This window comes from Mus caroli, chromosome 8, assembly GCF_900094665.2.
Source record: "Mus caroli chromosome 8, CAROLI_EIJ_v1.1, whole genome shotgun sequence".
Taxonomy (NCBI): Eukaryota; Metazoa; Chordata; class Mammalia; order Rodentia; family Muridae; genus Mus; species Mus caroli.
Window position 1 is genome coordinate 53,594,899 of NC_034577.1, and position 21,527 is coordinate 53,616,425.

Here is a 21,527-nt window from a genome sequence, read left to right on the forward strand (position 1 = left end):
GTGGGTGATGGGACTTGAAAGAAGGTCCTATGGAAGAGCATCAAATGTGCTCTTAACTACTGAGCTGTCTCTCCTGTCCTTCCTGTCATTTGTAGCAAGTTCATGAGTACTGAGAAACAACTGGAGAGAAAATGATAATAGTAAACTTCCTTAAGCACACCAGAGAATATTATGATAAAATCAATCATAAAAAAAAAGAATTTTCATTAATTTTTTTTTTTTAGTTAGAAAAGACCCATAGCTTGCTAGGATCATTAGTAGCTAAACACACTGAAACTTAATAAAATCTCTTTAACTTCCTATTATAATCTAGAAATTGAAATTATTAGATTAGAAACAGGCTCATGGAAGTAAAAATGTATATACTAGATCCATGTCCAAAGTACTGCCGTGTAAATTCCATGCTCGCACTTAGGTGATGTGGAACTCTCAGGAGTCCACCTTTTCCTGCTCCTAGATTCAGCATAGCAGCTAAGTGGGCCTCTCATCAGTTACTGACCATGCCCTGTAAGCACATTGTCCTCTCTTTTGTTTGATCTGTTCCCTCCCCTCCTTTTGAGTGTTTTTTCTTTGCCTTTTGTAGGCTCAAGTCCCTTCAGTATCACACTGTTTTCTTATAAGCCCTTGCTGGGTAAAATACTTATGTCCTCATCTCTTATCATTTTACTATGGGAACAATAAAATCCCTTGAGGGAACAAAAACCTACAGGAGCCACTTGTTTACGATGAGTGCCCTAGCTTTACCTTCTAGATTAACAAATAGGATGCTGGCATCATAGCCAAGGACACTGTCACATTGGCAGCAGTGGCATTTATGTTTAAAGTTTCCCAGTGATCAGAGGGATAGAAATGTTATAAATATGCTAATATTCTTTACCACAGACCTTTTTCATTTTTTTCCTCATTGTGTCTTCTGCCCCTCCCAATGAACAATAGGACAAATTTCCTTATCAGAACTTCTTCAGTACCTTATGGTATATTATATTCTTTTAATGTCATGTTTATTAGAATGTCATCTTTTAGGGCAGTTTTATACACGTTTGCACAAAATTGCAAGTTTCTCAGGTTTTTTTTTTAATGAATAAACGATTGAATGAATTAAATTCCTATCAGGAAATCAATGCCCTTTATTTTCTAACTATACTAAATAGGATGAAAGGACAAATAAAACCCCTACTTTTAGGCACTGGTAAACCGGTGTTCTTTGAGATGTTCCTTCGTGTGTGTGGTATATAATGTATGTGTGTATGTGCTGTGTGTAATGTGGTAGCCAGCCATCAACTTCAGGTACCTACTGTCCCTCTACACTTTATTTCTTGAGACAGGGTCTCTCAGGAAGCCAGAAACTCACTATTTTGACTAGGTTACTGGCCCACAGCTTCTCAGGTTACAGATAAACATCAGAAAGCCTGGCTTTTGTGTGGATAATGATTTAGGCTAAGTATTTCAGCATCTAGTAATAAATAAAAAACAACTTTTGAAATAGATTCTTTGCATATATAGATAATTTGGGTGATAACAACTTGGTTTCTTTTGAAGCACATCGTTATTTGAAGTTATTTTAGTATAATCATGTCACTTTTTCCATGAAGTATTTGGATAAATCTGAAATTGACTTACTGTACTTTTGACAACTTTGAAAAATAAAAGAAGGGAGAAACACATTTTCAGTATCCAAACAATGCCTTTCTTTAAGCAAATTCTATGTATTTCACTTGTTGTCATCAGAATTGCATTATAGTCTATTGCTACGAAATCAGTTAAGTTGACTTCACTGCTACAAATATGCTTTTAAGAAATTTTATGTTCCATACCAAAATTTCTTTACAAGCATGTTTCATTTTTAATAGATTTTTTAAAAAATATTAATTAAAAGTAAATTTATTTCATAGATAATTTTCAAGGCCTGATTATTCCAAATAGTATTTACACATGCAACCCATGTTTAACAGTTGTAATATAGACATGCATAGCTTGTCTGATTTCTTGGGGATAAAACTCATATTGGCCATGGGTAAAAGAGGGCAGACATACTTGTGTGTTTAAATCAATAAGAAATACACACTTGTGTGAACTTGTAGAAATAGACTTGTTTTACCTCTTGGCCACACACTAGTCTGTAAAAAAGAAGGAAATGGGGGCTGAATTAATAATATGGTAAAGGTCCCTTTTTGACCAGGACTGAAACCATGTGGGTTTTTTGTATAGCTGATGGATTCAAATAAAGTGTTTTTATTAATGCTTCCTTCATTTTCAGTTAGTATTCCATGTATACAAGCTGCATGATGTGGAAATTTTGTATTCCTAGTACTAATATTCAGAATAATAGATTCCACCTGTCATAACCTGAGTGATGGAGAGGCTCAGATGATAAAGGCTACCTACCGGCTTTGGGATTTTAGGCAAGGTTATCGCTTTTTAAATTGTTTTTTGGTTCTGTTATTTTTGGGACTGGGTCTTTCTGTGTAATAGCCTTGGCTGTCCTAGAACTCACCTTGTAGACCAGCCTTGCCTGGAACTCATAGAAATCTTCTTGCCTCTGTCTCCCAGGTGTTGGGACTAAAGGCATGTGCCACCAAGTCCACCACTTTCTGAATTTTTTTAAGCAAATAAGCCTGGTTTTTCTAAGCCAACCCATTGAAAACTAAATAGTAACCAACACTTGAGATGTGCCATAACTTGTTTTTAAAAGATTTAACCTAACACAGATTTACTGTACAACAGAGACTATTTGCTTGATGACACAGGACATACACTTGCAGTGGTAAAAATGATTTTATTCTGTATATTTTACTGCAATAAAAGAGAATAGAAGTAAAATTATGAAAATTTTAAAGAATTATAGAAAAAATAAAAACATAGCAACCAAATAGATAGGAAACCTGTCCAGCATCATAACACAGATATAGACTGAGGAAGCAGCGAGTTTAGTGGTATTTTAGTTTTCTGAAGCAGGCTTCCACGGCCTCCTCATCTCCCAGAACCCTTGCTCTTTCTTTCTTCCTGAAGAGTTGAGGTGGCATCAGCTAGTAGCACACTACCTGACTGGGAGATAGTAAGTAATGCCTATTGCTCACTTTTCTTGAATGATTCCTTTTTAAATTGTTTTTCTTAAAAAAGGCCACTTCCCTGAAAAAAATATGAAACCTTTTACTTTGAGATTTGAAGTAGTTATGGGAGGCTGGCATATTTTCACTGTGGAGGTGCAGGCATTTCTTTAAGGCTGCTGACACTAAGCCACCAGAGGGAGCTGCAGGAACACGTGTTAGCGGTGGGCTCACTTTCATTTTGTTTTTGTTTTTTAGGTGGCAGAAAACAGAACAATTTCCTTAGTACAGTATTTCTGTGTATCTCTTCAGTGTAGAAATAGCATTCTGAAAGTAATCAGATGATCTCAGAGGGCCAGCTTGACATTTTATCCCAGAAATACTCTCTATGTAAGGCAATAGAGAAGATCAAATAATTTATAACCCATCAATAATATGCAGCCATCTTGAACACCTTCTTCTTAGTCGACTCACAACAAAGTCTGACAACCTGAATTTGATTGCTGCTGGAGGAGGGGAGTCACTTTTCTTTGGGTGTGTACCCTTAATGTGTTGCTGGTGATTCATTGGCTAGCCCCCCACTTATGGGCATATATGGGTTATTAGACTCAGTTATAAAAACAAAAAAGAGAGGAAATTGAAATAGGCATGTGTGTTGATGGGGACCCAGGAGGAATTGGTGGGGAGAGATAAGAAGGAATGTACATGGCTCAAAATCATGTTGGGGCTTGGTGATACAAAAAGTGTTAGAGGTGAGAATTTGGGAGTATACACGATAAAAATGTACTGAATACATATTAAAATTTTAAATATTGAATAAAATAACTATATATATATATTTATTTTAATTAATTAATTAATTTTTGGTTTTTCAAGACAGGGTTTCTCTGTGTAGTCCTGGCTGTCCTGAAACTCACTCTGTAGACCAGGCTGGCCTCAAACTCAGAAAACCGCCTGCCTCTGCCTCCCAAGTGCTGGGATTAAAGGTGTGCACCACCACTAAATTTTTAAGTAAATCATTAAATATTTTAAAAATATGTTGTGAAAACAAAACTAGTTGATGATAAGGAGCCCATTTTCATGATTTCTTTGAGGGTCATATTCCAGTTTCTTTAGTGAAAGGCATATCAAAAGGTAGTACAACAAATTTTGTAACATTTATGACAGTATTGGCTTTAACTTTTCCTACTTTAAACTTCCACAATGTGGAATTTTAAATGGGTGTCTTATCTAATTTATCTAATTCATAGCTTTATTTTATTTTATTTGTCCAGGCCCATCAAATTCCCGTGAAGAAAATGAATTCTGGAGAAGAAAGGAAGAAAATGTCTGAGGTATAAAGACACATGTGTGTTTATTTTAAAGCTTTTCAAAATAGTTCTTAAGACAACAGCAAACCCACTAATGTTATAGAGCAGTGCTTCTCAACCTAATTGCTTTGACCCTTTAATACAGTTCCTCATGTTGTGGTGACACCCAACCATAAAATTATTTTCACTGCTACTTTCTTACTGTAATTTTGCTACTGTTATGAACCGTAATGTAATATCTGATATGTGACCCCTGTGAAAATGTCATTTAATCTTCCCAGGGGTCACAACCCATAGGTTGAGAATCACTGTTATAGAGCCTCTAACCCTTTCCACCTTGTTTCTTTCAAATATTTACAATATCTTGTTTTCTTCATTTCACATCTCCTTATTTCTTTTGGTGTCACTCTCATGTTGATATATTTTCTTGATGAAAATATAAAAGTAGAGATTATTAATAGAGCTGGGCAGTAGTGGCGCACATGTTTAATTTCAGCCCTCTGGATGCAGAGGCCGGCAGACCTCAGAGTCTGAGGCCAGTCTGTTCTACAAAGCAAGTTCAGGACAATCAAGGCTACACAGAGAAACGCTGGCTTTAAAAACTATATATATATATATATATATATATATATATATATATATATATATATATATATANATATTTACTATAAGTTTAAACAGACGTTGATTCTACACATTTCAGCAATGAACAGAAACAAATATATATATATATATGGTTCACATGTATATATGTGTGTGTGTGTGTGTGTGTGTGTGTATGTATGTATATATTGATATAAGTATTCTCCTTTTGTTTAAGGAAGCAGCAAAAAAAAGAAGGTTGGAATTTATTGAGAAAGAAAAGAAGCAAAAGGATCAGGTAGTTGTTTTCCTTGTGTTTCTCCCTTTGCCTGACTGTAGAGGATAAGAACCAGGTTCTGAGAAAATGTCTGAAACTGTTACAGATTAGGTTCCTGAAGGCTGAGCAGGTGAAGCGGCAAGAGAAGCAGCGGGTAAGAGATGTCTCCACAGTGCATCCGCCCCTCCCCACCACACATGCCTTATTTAAGGAAGCACACTGACTTGTATGTTATTGCTAAATGTTTTCTACATGTTTTATATTAAGTAGTTGAAATGGAATTTTGTTTATTTTTCTTTCCCCAAAAGTTGGAGAGGATAAATAGGGCCAGGGAACAAGGATGGAGGAATGTTTTAAGGGCTGGTGGAAGCGGTGAAGTAAAGGTAGGCATTTGATCCCAATCGAGTAAACTGTTGTTTGTCTACAGTCTCCTCTTCTGTAAAATGTGTATGACTAGCTACATTCTTCATGTACCAATAATATTTATCTAGAATTCTATAGCATTTATTATGCTTTATTCCTTATCTGTGTATATTTAATATGTAATGTAATAATAAACATTAATTCGTGTGTGACATTTGTAAAATCGGTTAAAACTTTCATGTGGTGGCTGTAATACAGATTTCCCCCCAAGGGAATTTCACAAATCAAATACAAAATCAAATATGCTCTTTAGAAGTTTTCACATAACCTTGAAAATTAAGTTCTCAGAAGATTTCCGTAACTGGCCACTGCTAGACTCTCCAGGATAGCTGTCCTCACCCCTCTGGTGCTCTTCTGCCCACTTGTGCTGAGCAGCAGGACTGACTTCCTAAGTGTGTGCACTGCACCTGCTGAGTCTCCTGTCTTCCACTCACTCCTCTTTCTCCATTGCCAGCTCCCCTCCTTGTCCACTGCCTCTCTGCCTCCATTCTTTTACCTGGATAGCCAGTCACCTCAACAGCCATTTACCTAGTTTCTTTGGTTCACATGTTCCCTTTAGGCAAATGTGACTCTGGAACCTTGGAGAAGTTAATTGTTTTGAGTTTATTTTCAAAGCCCAGAGCTTCTCTGCTCTCTCAGAAATGTCTTCAGCCATCCTTGTTCTGTGAGCTGCCTTCTCCCCCTTTGCTTTCAGAAGTACAGGCCTGTATTCAATACTCATAAGCTTAATCCTGAAACAGTCCCAGTGTGTGCACCCTGCATTCCCTTCCCTTGGGTTCTGAGTAGAACTTGCTGATGGTAGCTCCTGTTACTAGATTACGTTGTGTGATAAAGGGGCAGGCACTCCCCTGATTACACTGACAGAGCAACTCCTTTATAGGAGACTGGAAAGGGAAAAGAAGTATAGGGACATGTGTCTGCTGACGTGGACGGTAGCCACCAGCGTGGATGTGGCAAGCATGTATAGAGAGCTTCTGGATCATAACCGTGATCTCTAGCCAGAAACTAAGGAGAAACGACTCTCCTAGAGCCAGAGCACTCTGAGATGCTGAGCCTCAGATATGAATGTAGCCCCCTCTGACTTAGAGCTTAATATACCTACCTAAATCATATACCTGCCTAAACCAGGGAATTAGATAATAAACCGACATTGTTTTAAGCTGCTTAGTTTGCCGTAAGTTTTTGCACAGCTGTAGGAAACGGATGCATATTCCGTTGTACAGTCGTTTCTCTCTTGACAGTGAGCCAGCAATTGCTCAGCTTGCAGTTAAACTGTCAATTCACATGTCTGTTGCTCGCACTAGTCTCTCAGTGTTGAAGTAGACAAGAGGTGGTTATCAAAATGGACTGCTGACCATTCTTGTTTCTTCTCTCAGAGTTATGATGTGGACAAAAGTATGTTTTGTTTGTTTCAACTGTATCTATAGATATGAATGTATACTGTCCTCAATTTGTGTTGTTTCCTGTCTTTCAAGATGTTTCAGAAATTCAGTTCGAATCTTTTTTTACAAGTCAGTACTTAGGTAAACGTTATATAGCACTGTAAGTACTTCAATTTTATATGAGCAGTACTTATTACTTCCTGGTCAATAAGCAGTAACTCAGGATTTGGTGCATGGTTTTGCTTTTGTTTGTTGGTTGGTTGCTTTTTCTTTTTTTTTTTAAGATAAAAATTTATCTATTTTATGAATGTGGGTACACTGTTTCTGTCTTCAGACACACCAGAAGAGGGCATTGGGTTCTATTGCAGATGGTTGTGAGCTACCATGTGTCTGCTGAGAATTGAACTCAGGACCTCTGAAAAAGCAATCAGTGCTCTTAACCCCTGAGCCATCTCTCCAGCCCCCAGTTTCTTAGCTTTTCAAGACAGGCTTTCTCTCTGTTACTCTGACTATCTTGGAACTCTCTCTATAGACCTTGCTGCCCTTGAACACAAAGAGATCTGACAGCCTCTGCCTCCCAAGTGCTGGGATTAAAGGTGTGTGCTACCTGGCTGAATTTGGTCCATGGTTAAAAATTAGCTTATTCTGAATTGAACTGTAGGCCAGGACTCTTACCCAGCATTTGTGCCAAATTCACCAACACTATTGAGAATTTGCTGGTTGCTTCCTTACTCCTTTAAAAACATTTTTAAAGGTTTATTTTATTTTATATGTGTGAGTGTTTTGCCTGCATGTATATATGTGCATCACATGCAATCTATTGGTCTCAGAGGTCCGAAGAGGGTGTCACATCCTCTGGGACTGGTGTTAACAGTTGGTTATGAGCTACCATATGGGAGATGAACTGAACCCATGATATGTGCAAGAGACATTATTTTTGGATAGTTAGGTACTGTATCTTTAATAACATTTGCTTCATTTTATAGAATTCTGTAATGCTTCTATGATAAGAAGTAAATTCTATTAATGTTTGTACCTATTCCTAAGTTTAAAATATTTACTATGTCAGACTCTTTGATTTCTGCATAGTTGCCAAGGACATGGAATTACAGTGTAATATGAGTCAAAGAAATTCCCAAAGTAGAGATAGATGAAAACTGAAAATGAAGATAATTCAATGTTTTTATTATGTATAGACATTGTTACTCAAAAGTATAAATAGCTGACTTTATTGGACAGTTGCAAAGTCCAAGATTTCTTGGCTATGTGCCACTGTGCCTGGCTGATTAATGTTTTTAATGTGTTGCTTATAGATTCTTTTTTTTTGAATACATAATTTGTACCAATTTTTTTCTAGTGATCATAATATGTAAGAAGTGTACCTCTTGTTAAAAGATACAGTGTAGTGTTCTTCATTAATAAAAACCTGTTTATACATAAAATAACATGGATCAGCCCAAAAACATGCTGAGTTAAGAAAAATAGACAGAAGAGTACATATTGTATTCATATGTAATTTTAGAAAAGACAAATCCACACCATAGCAATAGAAAGGTCAGTGCTTTGTTATGGACTAAAGAGACATGAGGTAATTGTGATAATGGCAGTGATTACATGAATAAGGATGTTCATCAGTACCATCAACTTAGTGCCTATGAGTTGCTCAGTGTGTGAAGGTGCTTACCACCAATCCCGGTGACCTGTATGGGATCCCGAGGATCACATACTGGAGGGAGAGAGCTGACTCCTGTGTGTTGTCTTCTGATTGCCACACATGCCCCGTAGCATCCAGAAGCACAAATGTATAAACACAAATGAAATGCTAAGAATGTCCATCAACCTATGTTTGTAATCGGGAAGATTTAACTGTGTACAAGCTAGGCCTCTGTAAAGGTGATTTTTAGAAGATTGTGTTGCTTCAGCATTCTGACACAGTATTTTTGACATTTTGTATAGACATCTTCAAAGATGCTTACTTATGTTCGTTCACTTTACTAGAAAGAAATATAAGAATTATTTAAAGTCAAGATCTTACCATTGAACAGAGTAATTAGTTGTGTAGATGTGACTACCTTTTAACAGAATTCTAACTCTAAAATGGATATTTTTTAATTTCAATTTTATATCTGTGTATGTGCATATGGAGACCAGAAGAAGGTATCAGATCTCCTAGCACTGCAGTTAGAGGTTAGCGGTAGTGGTGAGCCACTGAGTATGTACTGTGAAGTACCTCTTACCCACTGACCCATCTCTCCAGCCCCGCAGTGCGTGTTCTGAGGATGTGTGTGTGAGAAGACCACTGGGATGGAGCGTTCCACTTGGTTATCTTTCTGATTTCTGCCAACTTATATCCTGTCACTTCAGTATCTGTTTTTGTTCATTTGTTTGGTTGTTTTCTTTGTTTCTGTTTGTTTTATGAGGCAGGTTTTCTCTGCCTTGGCTATCCTAGAACTTATTATAGGCCAGAATGGCTTCAGACTCAGAGATCCACCTTACCTTTGCCTCTCAAGTGCAGGAATTAAAGACACATGACACAATGCCCAGCTTGAACTGATTTTTAAAGTAGACTTTCTCATAAAATTTTATATATAGTATCAAGATGTTAAGACAAAATTACTCTCATTGGACTTGGCAGAATTATTTTTATTTGATTCTAAAATTGGTTGTTTTATTTTGTTTAGTTTTGTGGAGGGAGAGTTTTGAGATAGAGTTCTCTATGTAGCCCTGGCTGTCCCAGAACTCACTTTGTAGACCAGGATGGCCTCAAACTCAAAGATTCACCTGGCTCAGCCTTCTCAGTGCTGGGATTAAAAGTGTCCACCAACACCACCTAGCTTTAAAAGGTATCACTCAACTTACTCAGCTCTCTCAACTTAAGTACTATGAGATCATTGATTGTTTTTCTTTTGGTGAACTTCTGCCTTTATCATTCAGTCATTTCTGCAGAAAACACACTAGTCTGTGCAGCATTTGCCTTTTCATTGACAGTAGTCTTCCATTGCTGTCTGTCATAGAGCAGCCCCTAGTTCTGCTTTTGTCTCTCACTCCCGCTTATGTGTGTAGTATTGATGATCTTAAAATGTTTCAGCACACTGGAAAGTTTATTTCATGAATGCATTCTCCCAGGCTCAATATTGCTTAGCTTAGCTTGTAACACCTTTTCTTTTCATTGTTTAATGCTCTGCTTATCTACCTTATAATTGTGTTTATGATGGCACTTTCTTCCTCCACCTATTGAAGCACACACAAAACATACATATAGCTTATTTTAGTTACCTTGACTCTTTTCTTGTCTGGTTTTTTTTTTTAAGATTGTTATCAAGACTAGGCTAAACAATATCTTTCTCCAACACTTTAAAAGTAAAATATTTTTGCCTGTGGCCATCTTTTTTTCTGGTGTGTGAATCTACTTACTACTTCATAGTACACCTACTTCATTTATTCATTCACTGTATGTCTAGAATGCTGGTTTACTTTTGTGGTTTTTTTCCAATTTGTATGAAAAATATTATGAGTAGGAATGTTTTTCCTCTTCTATATGATATAAAATAAACTTAAATCATGTATTTACCTTCATACCTACTTGGTGAATAGATTTGAGTATATCAAAAGTCACATGCATATTTAATTAAAATTTTAGCTATGATATCAAATTCTGCTTGACTTCAAAACCACATATATTTAAACTTCACAAAAGTTATTCATGAAATACAGGATATTAGCATATTTAAAAGGCTTCATAATTAAGCTAAGGGTTTTCCACAGTTATGTGAATTTAGTTTGTCACATTGAGTTATTCTTTACTGTTAGTAGCCAAGAATACTACTGTCTGATTGCTTATATAGGAAAACCTTTAGTAGGAAAACCTTTTACTTTAGGCCATGCGTTTAACAATATGTTAAAACTAGGTAATTATTTTTTTTAAGTTAAGCATTGAAACTGACTTTTTCTTTTAAGGATGGCTCAGGCCTCTTTGGCCCTCTAAGATGAACATGGCATGTGAGAGCTCTTTGTTTATTCCCAGGCTTCCTTTTTTGGCATTGGAGGGGCTGTCTCTCCATCACCTTGTTCTCCTCGAGGCCAGTATGAACATTACCATGCCATTTTTGACCAAATGCAGCGGCTAAGAGCAGAAGATAATGAAGCAAGATGGAAGGGGGGAATCTATGGTCGATGGCTCCCAGAAAGGTATGGCTGTGCTCTGCTCAGGTTGCCTATGCATTGCTTCAGAGAAAGCCAGGAAAGTCACTGTGGCTATTTGTCTACAGAGGAGTTCCACCTGGAGTTCGTCCAGGATTTCCCAGTGAGGCTTCAGGTCACTACCATTCCCCTGATGCTGGTGCTATTAGGAAAACTCTGAAAAGACTGAAGGCCGTGTCTAAGCAAGCCAGTACAAACAGGTTGGCCTGTGACGATCCATGCATCCATCCTGTGTGCTTTTGTCGTTTGTCATACCTATACTTGTAGATGGTTTTTCCCAATGTCTAACTGAACATTTTTGCTCTCTGGGTATAATGAATCTTCATGTGCAAATTTGACCCTTGATTTACACTATGACAAACGTGTAGCTCTTCCATTCAGCCTGATTATTGTTGCTTATTTTAATGTTTAGACAGAACATACTGTTCAAAAGATCATGTGATAACTATCTGCCAACATATGGTTGTAATAATTTTATCTACTTGATTTGAATAAATCATAGCATGAATTTAAATAGAATCACACTTTTCATAAAGCTCCAAAGCACATTTATCTTTTGTCCTTTCCTCATTCCCACTTTTCTCTTGGTTCTCTTAAAATGTTTCCTCTTCTCACTCATTTCTGATTTATATCTCTTTGTGATCTTTCATCAGATTTTTTCACTGAATTAATTTGATGGTAATTGACAATAGCTTATATGTATGTCCTCATGGCATATCAATTATATTAGCCTCTTAACATTGACACCTTAAACTGTGTACTGCTACTTTTTGAGAAGTGATTTGCTTCTCATTTGTGTTTTTACTCTGCTTTACTTTCTAAATCCTCTCCCCTCTGCATTTCATTCTACAAGGCATCCTTAAATAGGAAGGAGCTTAGTGCATACTCGATTGCTTTCTCAACCATAGAAGCCCTCTCACTGGTCCACTGTGCCTGTAAACATGGTGATTCATTTTCTCACACTTTCTTTGTCATTTAGACTACTGCCCATTTTTATGGTATATCCACCTTGTGAAATACTTGTAATCATCTTTCAAAATTTTTAAATTATTCTTAGAGTAATAAATTTGAGCATGGATATAGTGTATGGTGTTCCCACCAATATCTTGCTAGCTCTCAATGTATTTACAAAAAGAAAAGGAAGGATAATCATCCACCTCTTTGCTAAGGTAAATGACAAGGCTTGAATCAGAGAACTGACTCCCAATAAAGAACACCATGACTGTTCTCCATCCCTGTCCTTCCCTTAACCACGGCTGTGTTAGTGGTCTTGTTCCTGTTCTACCACAATTCTTAACCCCTCTTAACTTCTCTGTATGTTACTACCCAAGTTTCTCATTTCCTACTATCTATTTGTGGGTCGAAGGCCTATAATTCTTCTGTTAATCTCAGGCAATGTTTTACTGATACTCAGTGCTTTAAAGTATCTTTGTATCTGAACTTTTTTTTTTTTGAGACAAGATGTCTTAGTCAGTGTTCTATTGATGTAAAAAGACACCATGACCATGACAGCTCTTATAAAGGAAAACATTTAATTGGGGTTGACTTACAGTTTCAGAGGTTTAGTCTATCATGGTGGGAAACAAGAAGTCAGACAGACCTGGTACTGGAGAAGTACTAGACAAATAGTTGAGAGTTGTACATTTGTATCTGCAGGAACAGCAAGAGAGAGCCACTGGGCCTGGCTGGGCCCTTGAAACTTCAAAATCCACCTCCAGTGACACACTTCCTCCTACACGGCCACATCTTCTAATCCTTTCTAATAGTGCCACTCACTATGGGCCTGTAGGGGCCATTTTCTTTCAAACCACCACAGAGGGCCTCTCTACATAGCCCTGGCTGTTCTGAAACTCACTCTGTACACCAGGCTGGCCTCAAACTTAAAGAGATCAGCCTGCCTCAGCCTTCTCTAAGTGCTGGGTTTAAAGATGTGTGCCACAATGCGTGGCTACTTTATCTGAATTCTTAATAGAGTTTAATGGAGAAAATGAATAGTAAGTAAATTATTTTCTCCTCATCCCCATGAGCCTTCTACAAAAGATGATAACTTATGTTAAGTACCAGAATTAATCAAACTCTGATTTTCATTGGATAAACTTTATTTCCCAGAACTCTGTTTCAGCTATTATCATAGTTAGGGTTACTGTTGCTGTGATGAAACTCCTGACCAAAGCTTACACTTCCATATCATGGTTCATCATCAAAAGGAGTCAGACAGGACAGGAACCTAGAGGTAGGAGCTGATGCAGAGGCCATGAAGGGATGCAACTTACACACTTGCTCAGCCTGCTTTGTTATAGAACCCAGGTTTAGTCCCACCCACAGTGGGCTGGGCCCTCCCCAATCAGTCACTAATTAAGAAAGTACCTTACAGCCAGATCTTTTTTTCCCAATATTTTTCAAATTTAATTTTATTTTGTACTTATTCTCTTTACATCTCGCTCATCGACACCATCCCAGTCACCCGCTTTCACAATGCTTTCCCCATCCCCTCCTCCCCTTCTCCTCTGAGTAGGTGTCGGGGGAGGGGGATACCTGCCACTTCAAGTCTCTGCAAGTCTCTCCCACTGTGGCCAGACAAGGCAGCCCAGCTAGAAGAACATATTCCACATACAGGCAGCAGCTTTTAGTGTAGCCCCTGTTCCAGTTGTTAGGGGACCCACATGAAGACCAAGCTGCACATCTTCTACATAATGTGTAGGGAGGCTTAGGTCCTCTTTGGTTTCTGGTTCAGACTCTGAGAGCCTCAAGAGTTCAGGTCAGTTGATTCTGTTGGTCTTTCTGTGGAGTTCCTATCCCCTTTGGTATAGTCATCTTTACATCTTCCAAAGTACACTTTTAAACATATTAGGCAGATAGTGTCATGTGTACACAATCAGTGTGAAAAATCTGTAAGTCAAGGCTGCTATACATGTTTTTAGTGAGGTAGTGTTCAATAATTGTACTAGTGTATGCTAATTGGTGTGTTATACTGGCAAACACTGCACATAGACCACAATGATGAATATATTTTACTTCTATGATAGTTGATGTCAGTGTCATCATGATGCAAAGTGGAGAGATTGGAGGTTTTATCTAATGACAGATAGTGGTGTATACTCCAAGACTCTCAGAAAGAACCTTATCAAGTAGTCATACATTTCTAATGGCATGTCTGAGCATGGTACTTGATACTTTGTCTACTGTCTTTGGCTCAAGCTTACATACACAGGGAGGTTCAGGGCATAATGCCATCTTACGTGGGTATATGCAGAGGCATGCTGAGTTCAGACCAGCCCCCCTTAATTGATCTCAGGTTTATAGTGTAGAATAGGTCTGCTAGGGGACAGCATATGTGCACTTCAGAGATATGCACAAATCTCTTGTTATTATCAACCTACTCAAGCTAGCATAGCTTTGGTTTCAGAAATTTCATGGGGGACAGTAACCATCTGGAATAGCTGAACATCAGAGTAATTGGCTCTTAAACTAGTTACAGATATTACCTAATCCTAGAAAATTCCTATCATGGAAATTCTAAAGAATTTCTCTTAAGTAACATGCGAGATGAAGGACTTTAGATCACTGTCATTCATAGAGATAAAATATCGTAGATTTTAGATTTTTTTCTTTCAAATATTTACTTGTGTGTGTGTACACATACGTGTAGGTGCCTGTAAAAGTCATATGTGTTACATCCCCTGGAGTTGGAGTTAGTGGAGGTTTTCAGCCAAATCACATGGGTAAGGGAATAGAACTCAGATCCTCTATAAATGAAGTAGCAAGTGCCCTTAGCTTCTGAGCGGTATCTTTTGCTCTGCATTTCTATTTTTTACAGCTACACTTCTTACTTAAAATATTTTTTATGTTTCAGTTTTTTGCTTTAAAAAAGTTGAAGAAATGATTATTTATGGAATGAAAATTAGAAATTTTAAAATGTTTACTGGGAAACAGAAACGGCATTATTTCATGATTTCTTATTTTTCAGAACATAGATCAGTTAGTTATTTTCCAAAAAAAAAGCTACAGGAAGGTTATATGCCATAGTAGCCACAGTCCAAGTATATAGAAAACAGACAGCAACTTGCTCAACTTTCTTACTCATCTCCAGGTCTAACCACGTTTGATCTCGTGCTGTGACCTCCTCACTGGGCTGGGTTACGTCTGTGCACATTTGTGTCTATCTCCCGTGTTTCTCACGCTGACTGACACAGTATGGGGCAGATGTTCAGTGAGTGTTTATCACCTCTTCATTTGCTGTCTATATACTCAGCATATTTACATTCTTTCGTAGTAGTCAACGAAAGATGCTGAAATGAGGTGAGAAAAGACTGAAGGCAATGACTGCTGGTACTTTCCCCCTACCTTGTCCATTTTACTGTCTGTAAGTAAAATGAATCATATCATTGTAAAATGAACCTTGTCAAGATTTGAAGTGCTGTTAAGAACACACATACACACAGAGAGACACTTCTTCACAGAGAATGTATATTTTATTTCTGCTTTCATATAATAATTACAGGTTTAATGTGGAATTTAATGCTGAAAATTGCTGACTCTGTGATTTGTCCAAATTAGGCAAAAAGGACACTTAGCTGTAGAGAGAGCCAACCAAGTGGAAGAATTCCTACAGCGTAAACGAGAAGCTATGCAGAATAAAGCCCGAGCTGAAGGACACGTGGTATGATATTTTTTCTTGGGATTTTGAGTTTATCAGTATTCAGAGTTAAGGCCTGGAATGATGTGAGTGTAAGTAAAAAGAATTGTGATGTAGCAGTCTGTGCACAATAAAAGATATTGAAGATGTTCAAAAGCAACATATAGCTTATGTTTTCTCATATATCTTGTTCATTATCCTGTTTTCTGATGTCTTTTATTGATATCTTATATACCAAAGTAAAATTACATCATCATTTTACATTCTGTTTTCTAAAAAGGAAGAAATGGGTATAAAAATATAAATATTAGAGATATTAAGTTCTTAAGTTGCTGGAAATTTTTCCAAGATACTGTTTGATTTAATATTTCTAAGTAGCAAAGAATTTTAGGGAAAAAGGGTAAATAAATGTTTAAGTGAATACATACACACACACACACACACACACATACACACACATTATAGTATTTGTTGAAAAGCATGTTAAAACCAAAATAATTACTTTAAACCATTCAGTTAAGCAAATTACAAAACTAACTCATTTATCTGAAAATATTAAGTTGTGAGGAAGTTGGAAGTCAGCAATTGGAAGTCTCACGAGTTCTTAGCTACAGTGCCCAAGTGTGTTTTGGTGTTCTGTCAAAGCAACTGACAATTGCTTCTGTCCTCTCATCTCCCCATGGAGCTTCTATTCCTGTAGAGCATGCTTCAAGGTATTTTTTAGACTTATCACATGTGTATAAAAAGCCATAATTAGTAACTGTGAATTTATTAACAGTTATTTGATATAAGTTTTTTTCTTACATTATATGTTCTTAATTATATTATGGAAAAATGTTAGTTTTTATTGGTCACTCTATATTTTTAACACTCATACTCCAATTTACTTTCTTAATAATGTGGAATGAATCTATATTTGTGACCTTCCCCTATATGGGAGAAGATAATTTCTTGCTTTCTCCTTTTCTTCAGTCTTCCTATTAATAGTATCTAAATTTTTTATTGCCTTTTTAAACAGGCATTTATTTATTTATTTATTTATTTATTTATTTATTTATTTATTTTTGACCTTTACTGGTTTTTATTGATAGTCTTTTTTTTGTTTTTTTTTAAATTTTTAATATTTTTTATTACATATTTTCCTCAATTACATTTTCAATGCTATCCCAAAAGTCCCCCATAGCGCCCCCCACTTCCCTACCCACCCATTCCCATTCTTTTGGCCCTGGCATTCCCCTATATTGGGGCATATAAAGTTTGCAAGTCCAATGGGCCTCTCTTTCCAGTGATGGCCGACTAGGCCATCTTTCGATACATATGCAGCTAGAGACAAGAGCTCCGGGGTACTGGTTAGTTCATCATGTTGTTCCAACTATAGGGTTGCAGATCCCTTTAGCTCCTTGGGTACTTTCTCTAGCTTCTCCATTGGGAGCCCTGTGATACATCCAATAGCTGACTGTGAGGATCCACTCCTGTGTTTCCTAGGCCCGGCATCGTCTCACAAGAGACAGCTATATTTGGGTCATTTCAGCAAAATCTTGCTAGTGTATGCAATGGTGTCAGCGTTTAGAAGCTGATTATGGGATGGATCCCTGGATACGGCAGTCTCTAGATGGTCCATCCTTTCATCACAGCTCCAAACTTTGTCTCTGTAACTCCTTCCATGGGTGTTTTGTTCCCAATTCTAAGAAGGGGCACAGTGTCCACACTTTGGTCTTCATTCTTCTTGAGTTTCATGCGTTTAGCAAATTGTATCTTATATCTTGGGTATCCTAAGTTTTGGGCTAATACCCACTTATCAGTGAATACATATTGTGTGAGTTCCTTTGTGATTGTGTTACCTCACTCAAGATGATGCCCTCCAGGTCCATCCATTTGGCTAGGAATTTCATAAATTCATTCTTTTTAATAGCTGAGTAGTACTCCATTGTGTAAATGTACCATAATTTCTGTATCCATTCCTCTGTTGAGGGACATCTGGTTTCTTTCCAGCTTCTGGCTATTATAAATAGGGCTGCTATGAACATAGTGGAGCATGTGTCCTTCTTACCGGTTGGGACATCTTCTGGATATATGCCCAGGAGAGGTATTGCTGGATCCTCCGGTAGTACTATGTCCAATTTTCTGAGGAACCGTCAGACTGATTTCCAGAGTGGTTGTACAAGCTTGCAATCCCACCAACAATGGAGGAGTGTTCCTCTTTCTCCACATCCTCGCCAGCATCTGCTGTCACCTGAATTTTTGATCTTAGCCATTCTGACTGGTGTGAGGTGGAATCTCAGGGTTGTTTTGATTTGCATTTCCCTGATGATTAAGGATGTTGAACATTTTTTCAGGTGCTTCTCTGCCATTCGGTATTCCTCAGGTGAGAATTCTTTGTTCAGTTCTGAGCCCCAGTTTTTAATGGGGTTATTTGACTTTCTGGAGTCCACCTTCTTGAGTTCTTTATATATATTGGATATTAGTCCCTTATCTGATTTAGGATAGGTAAAGATCCTTTCCCAATCTGTTGGTGGTTTTTTTTGTCTTATTGATGGTGTCTTTAGCCTTGCAGAAGCTTTGCAGTTTCATGAGGTCCCACTTGTCAATTCTCAATCTTACAGCACAAGCCATTGCTGTTCTATTCAAGAATTTTTCCCCTGTGCCCATATCTTCAAGGCTTTTCCCCACTGTAAGTTTCAGTGTCTCTGGTTTTATGTGAAGTTCCTTGATCCACTTAGACTTGACCTTAGTACAAGGAGATAGGAATGGATCGATTCGCATTCTTCTACATGTTAACAACCAGTTGTGCCAGCACCATTTGTTGAAAATGTGTCTTTCTTCCACTGGATGTTTTTAGCTCCCTTGTCGAAGATCAAGTGACCGACCGTAGGTGTGTGGGTTCATTTCTGGGTCTTCAATTCTATTCCATTGGTCTATTTGTCTGTCACTATACCAGTACCANGCAGTTTTTATCACAATTGCTCTGTAGTAAAGCTTTAGGTCCGGCATGGTGATTCCACCAGAGGTTCTTTTATCCTTGAGAAGAGTTTTTGCTATCCTAGGTTTTTTGTTATTCCAGATGAATTTGCAGATTGCACTTTCTAATTCGTTGAAGAATTGAGTTGGAATTTCGATGGGGATTGCATTGAATCTGTAGATTGCTTTTGGCAAGATAGCCATTTTTACAATGTTGATCCTGCCAATCCATGAGCATGGGAGATCTTTCCATCTTCTGAGATTAAAAGGGCTTTTAAACTGCTGTGTAACCAGCCTAGGCTTGCCTCAAACTCGAGATTCTCATGTCTGGGTGGGCGCTGGGATGAATGGTGTGCACACCCATTCTCAGCTCTGGTTGTAGGTTATTATTAGTTAAAATAGTTACTGGGAGCTGGAGAGATAGCTCAGCAGTTAAGAGTGCTTGCTGCTCCTGCCCAGGCTCTGAGTTAGGGTCTCAGCACCCACATCAGGTGGCTTAGGAGCCCCTGGAACAGCACCTCCAGAGGCTCCAACACCTTCCTCGGCCTCTGCAGCACTGTACTCACTTGCACATACCCACAGAGACTGACACACATACTCAAAATTGAAAATAAAGTTTAAAGAGTCTTTTACATGGTGAGAGCTCGGAGAACGACAGAGACTTTTCCCACACTGTTTTTTTGCTTAATCCTGCGATTCCATTATCAGTTTATTTTCTTCATGTTGGAGAATGTCCTCTGGTAATTTTCTTTAAAAAGACATTTTATAAAATCTGTTGGGAAAATGCCTTTTTTTTTTTTTCCTGGCACTTGAACAATACATTGTGGTAACTTTAACCTGAATTTGTAGGTCTGAAAAGCATTTGGCCTGGTTTTGTTTTGTTTTTGTTTTTTATGTGTATGTTTGTGTGGTGTGCGAGTGTGGGAGCGCATGTGTGCCTGGGCGGCCGGGAGGGACCAAACTCTGGGTCTCCTGCATACATGGTAAGTGCTTTGACTGTTGAGCTACCTCCACAGCCTTGTTTGTGAGAGATACTTTGCTGGGGGTGTTCTGTAGGCTGAGGACTGTTGATCTGGGATGCCGCCTCCTGATACCTTAGGTGTAGTATACGCCTTTCCCTCTGACTCTAGAAAGGTTTTCTTCTTTGTGCCTGGAAGCAGTTTGATTATTAGCTAACTAATGTATGTTCCAATTGTTCATCTACTGTTTCTTCAAGACAGATGTCTCTCATTTTCTTCTTTTAGGCCGTTAGTATTAGAGTGCTTGTGACTGCACCACTCATTGGTGCTTCCTTTTTCTCTGTTTTATTTTGAATGGTTTCTGCTGCTGTGTCAGGAACATTAATCCTCTACAGTATAAATGCTGCTCATCTCATCCAGACATGATCGTCTTCATGTCTTACTTCCTGTTCTGTTTTTGCAGAGCTAGAGATGAAAGCTGGATCTTCTCATGTATCGGCCATTGCTGCACTACTCAGCCCACATTCTGTATTTTGTTAAATAGCTCAATATTGGCTTGGGTGTTTTTATAGTTTTAGTTTCCGTCTTTATAACCCTGTACTTGTTTCTACCTTAAAAATACAGAACGTCATTATAATAGCTGTTTTAATTTTCTCACAAATTCTGTCTCTGCTATTTCTGGGTCTTTGTTGATTAAGATTTTCTTATTTAAAGAAACCTTGCCCTAGTTTTACTGTGCTTGCTGTACTGCGTTAGCATGCCAGGCACGGTGCACTTTACCTCAGGGGTTTATTAACTATTTGGAGGCTTTAGTTAATTATTTGGAAATAATTTGCCTTACTGAAGGCTGACTTTGAAGGTTCCCTGAGGTTGTAAAGAACTGTGTTCTCTCTTATGCTAACTTGGCTCCTTTGGATTACCCTTGCCTTACTGGTTCTGCGGTCCTTCTAGTCTGCCTGCTGCAAACATGAGAGAGTCACAGTCTGGTTAAGCCCTGGTGTCATTAGCTTTTGCCACTCAGTGAGAGACATAAGAACCTCTTCACATTTCCAGCACTGCTTCCCTGTGCAGCTTTCTCTCCTTTGTTCTCTGATCACAAGTTCCAGTAGCCTGCAGCTTGCCCATCCCCTAATGATGTTTCCTCAACTCAGAGGAACAGACCGTGCAGCTCTGTTCCAGTTTCCTCTCTCGTGCTGCTGCCTAGAAGCTCTGGCCAGACATGAAGTAAGGCAGTCACTGGGCTTACCCCCTTGCTTCCCTCTCCCAAGGATCTGCCCCATTGTTATTGGTGTTTGAAAACTCACATTTTTCTTGTATATTACCTAAATTATTAGTGTAGCTCTAATCACATTGCTCTGTCATGGCTATAGGCAATTTTTTTTTTTTTTTTAGTTTTCTTTATTTCTCAGAATTCCATACATGTACCTAATGAAATGTGGGTGGATTTATCCCCCATCTCCCCTATACATTCCCTAGCACATACCCTCCCAATTTTGTTTTTTTTTAATTTTTTTATTAGATATTTTCTTTATATACATTTCAAATGCTATCCCAAAAGTCCCCCATACCCTCCCCCCGTCCTGCTCCCCTACCCACCCACTCCCACTTCTTGGCCCTGGCATTCCCCTGTACTGGGGCATATAAAGTTTGCAAGACCAAGGGGCCTCTCTTCCCAGTGATGGCTGACTAGGCCATCTTCTGCTACATACACAGCTAGAGACACAAGCTCTGGGGGTACTGGTTAGTTCATATT

At 38.1% G+C, this 21,527-nt stretch overlaps 1 protein-coding gene across 10 annotated transcripts in view; it reads left to right on the forward strand.

The window, feature by feature from the left end:
* Positions 1–21,527, forward strand: part of Nek1 (NIMA related kinase 1) — a 134,614-nt gene that overhangs the window by 46,666 nt on the left and 66,421 nt on the right. For 4 of the 10 annotated variants that reach the window (XM_029480465.1, XM_029480468.1, XM_029480466.1 and 1 more), the window contains 7 exons: positions 4,322–4,381; positions 5,178–5,237; positions 5,323–5,370; positions 5,525–5,599; positions 11,046–11,209; positions 11,290–11,421; positions 15,779–15,881. In XM_029480465.1, the coding sequence (XP_029336325.1) occupies positions 4,322–4,381; positions 5,178–5,237; positions 5,323–5,370; positions 5,525–5,599; positions 11,046–11,209; positions 11,290–11,421; positions 15,779–15,881 (642 nt within the window). The remainder of the gene's footprint in view (positions 1–4,321; positions 4,382–5,177; positions 5,238–5,322; positions 5,371–5,524; positions 5,600–11,045; positions 11,210–11,289; positions 11,422–15,778; positions 15,882–21,527) is intronic. The other 6 variants (XM_021169624.2, XM_029480470.1, XM_029480471.1 and 3 more) reach the window with 4 other exon arrangements.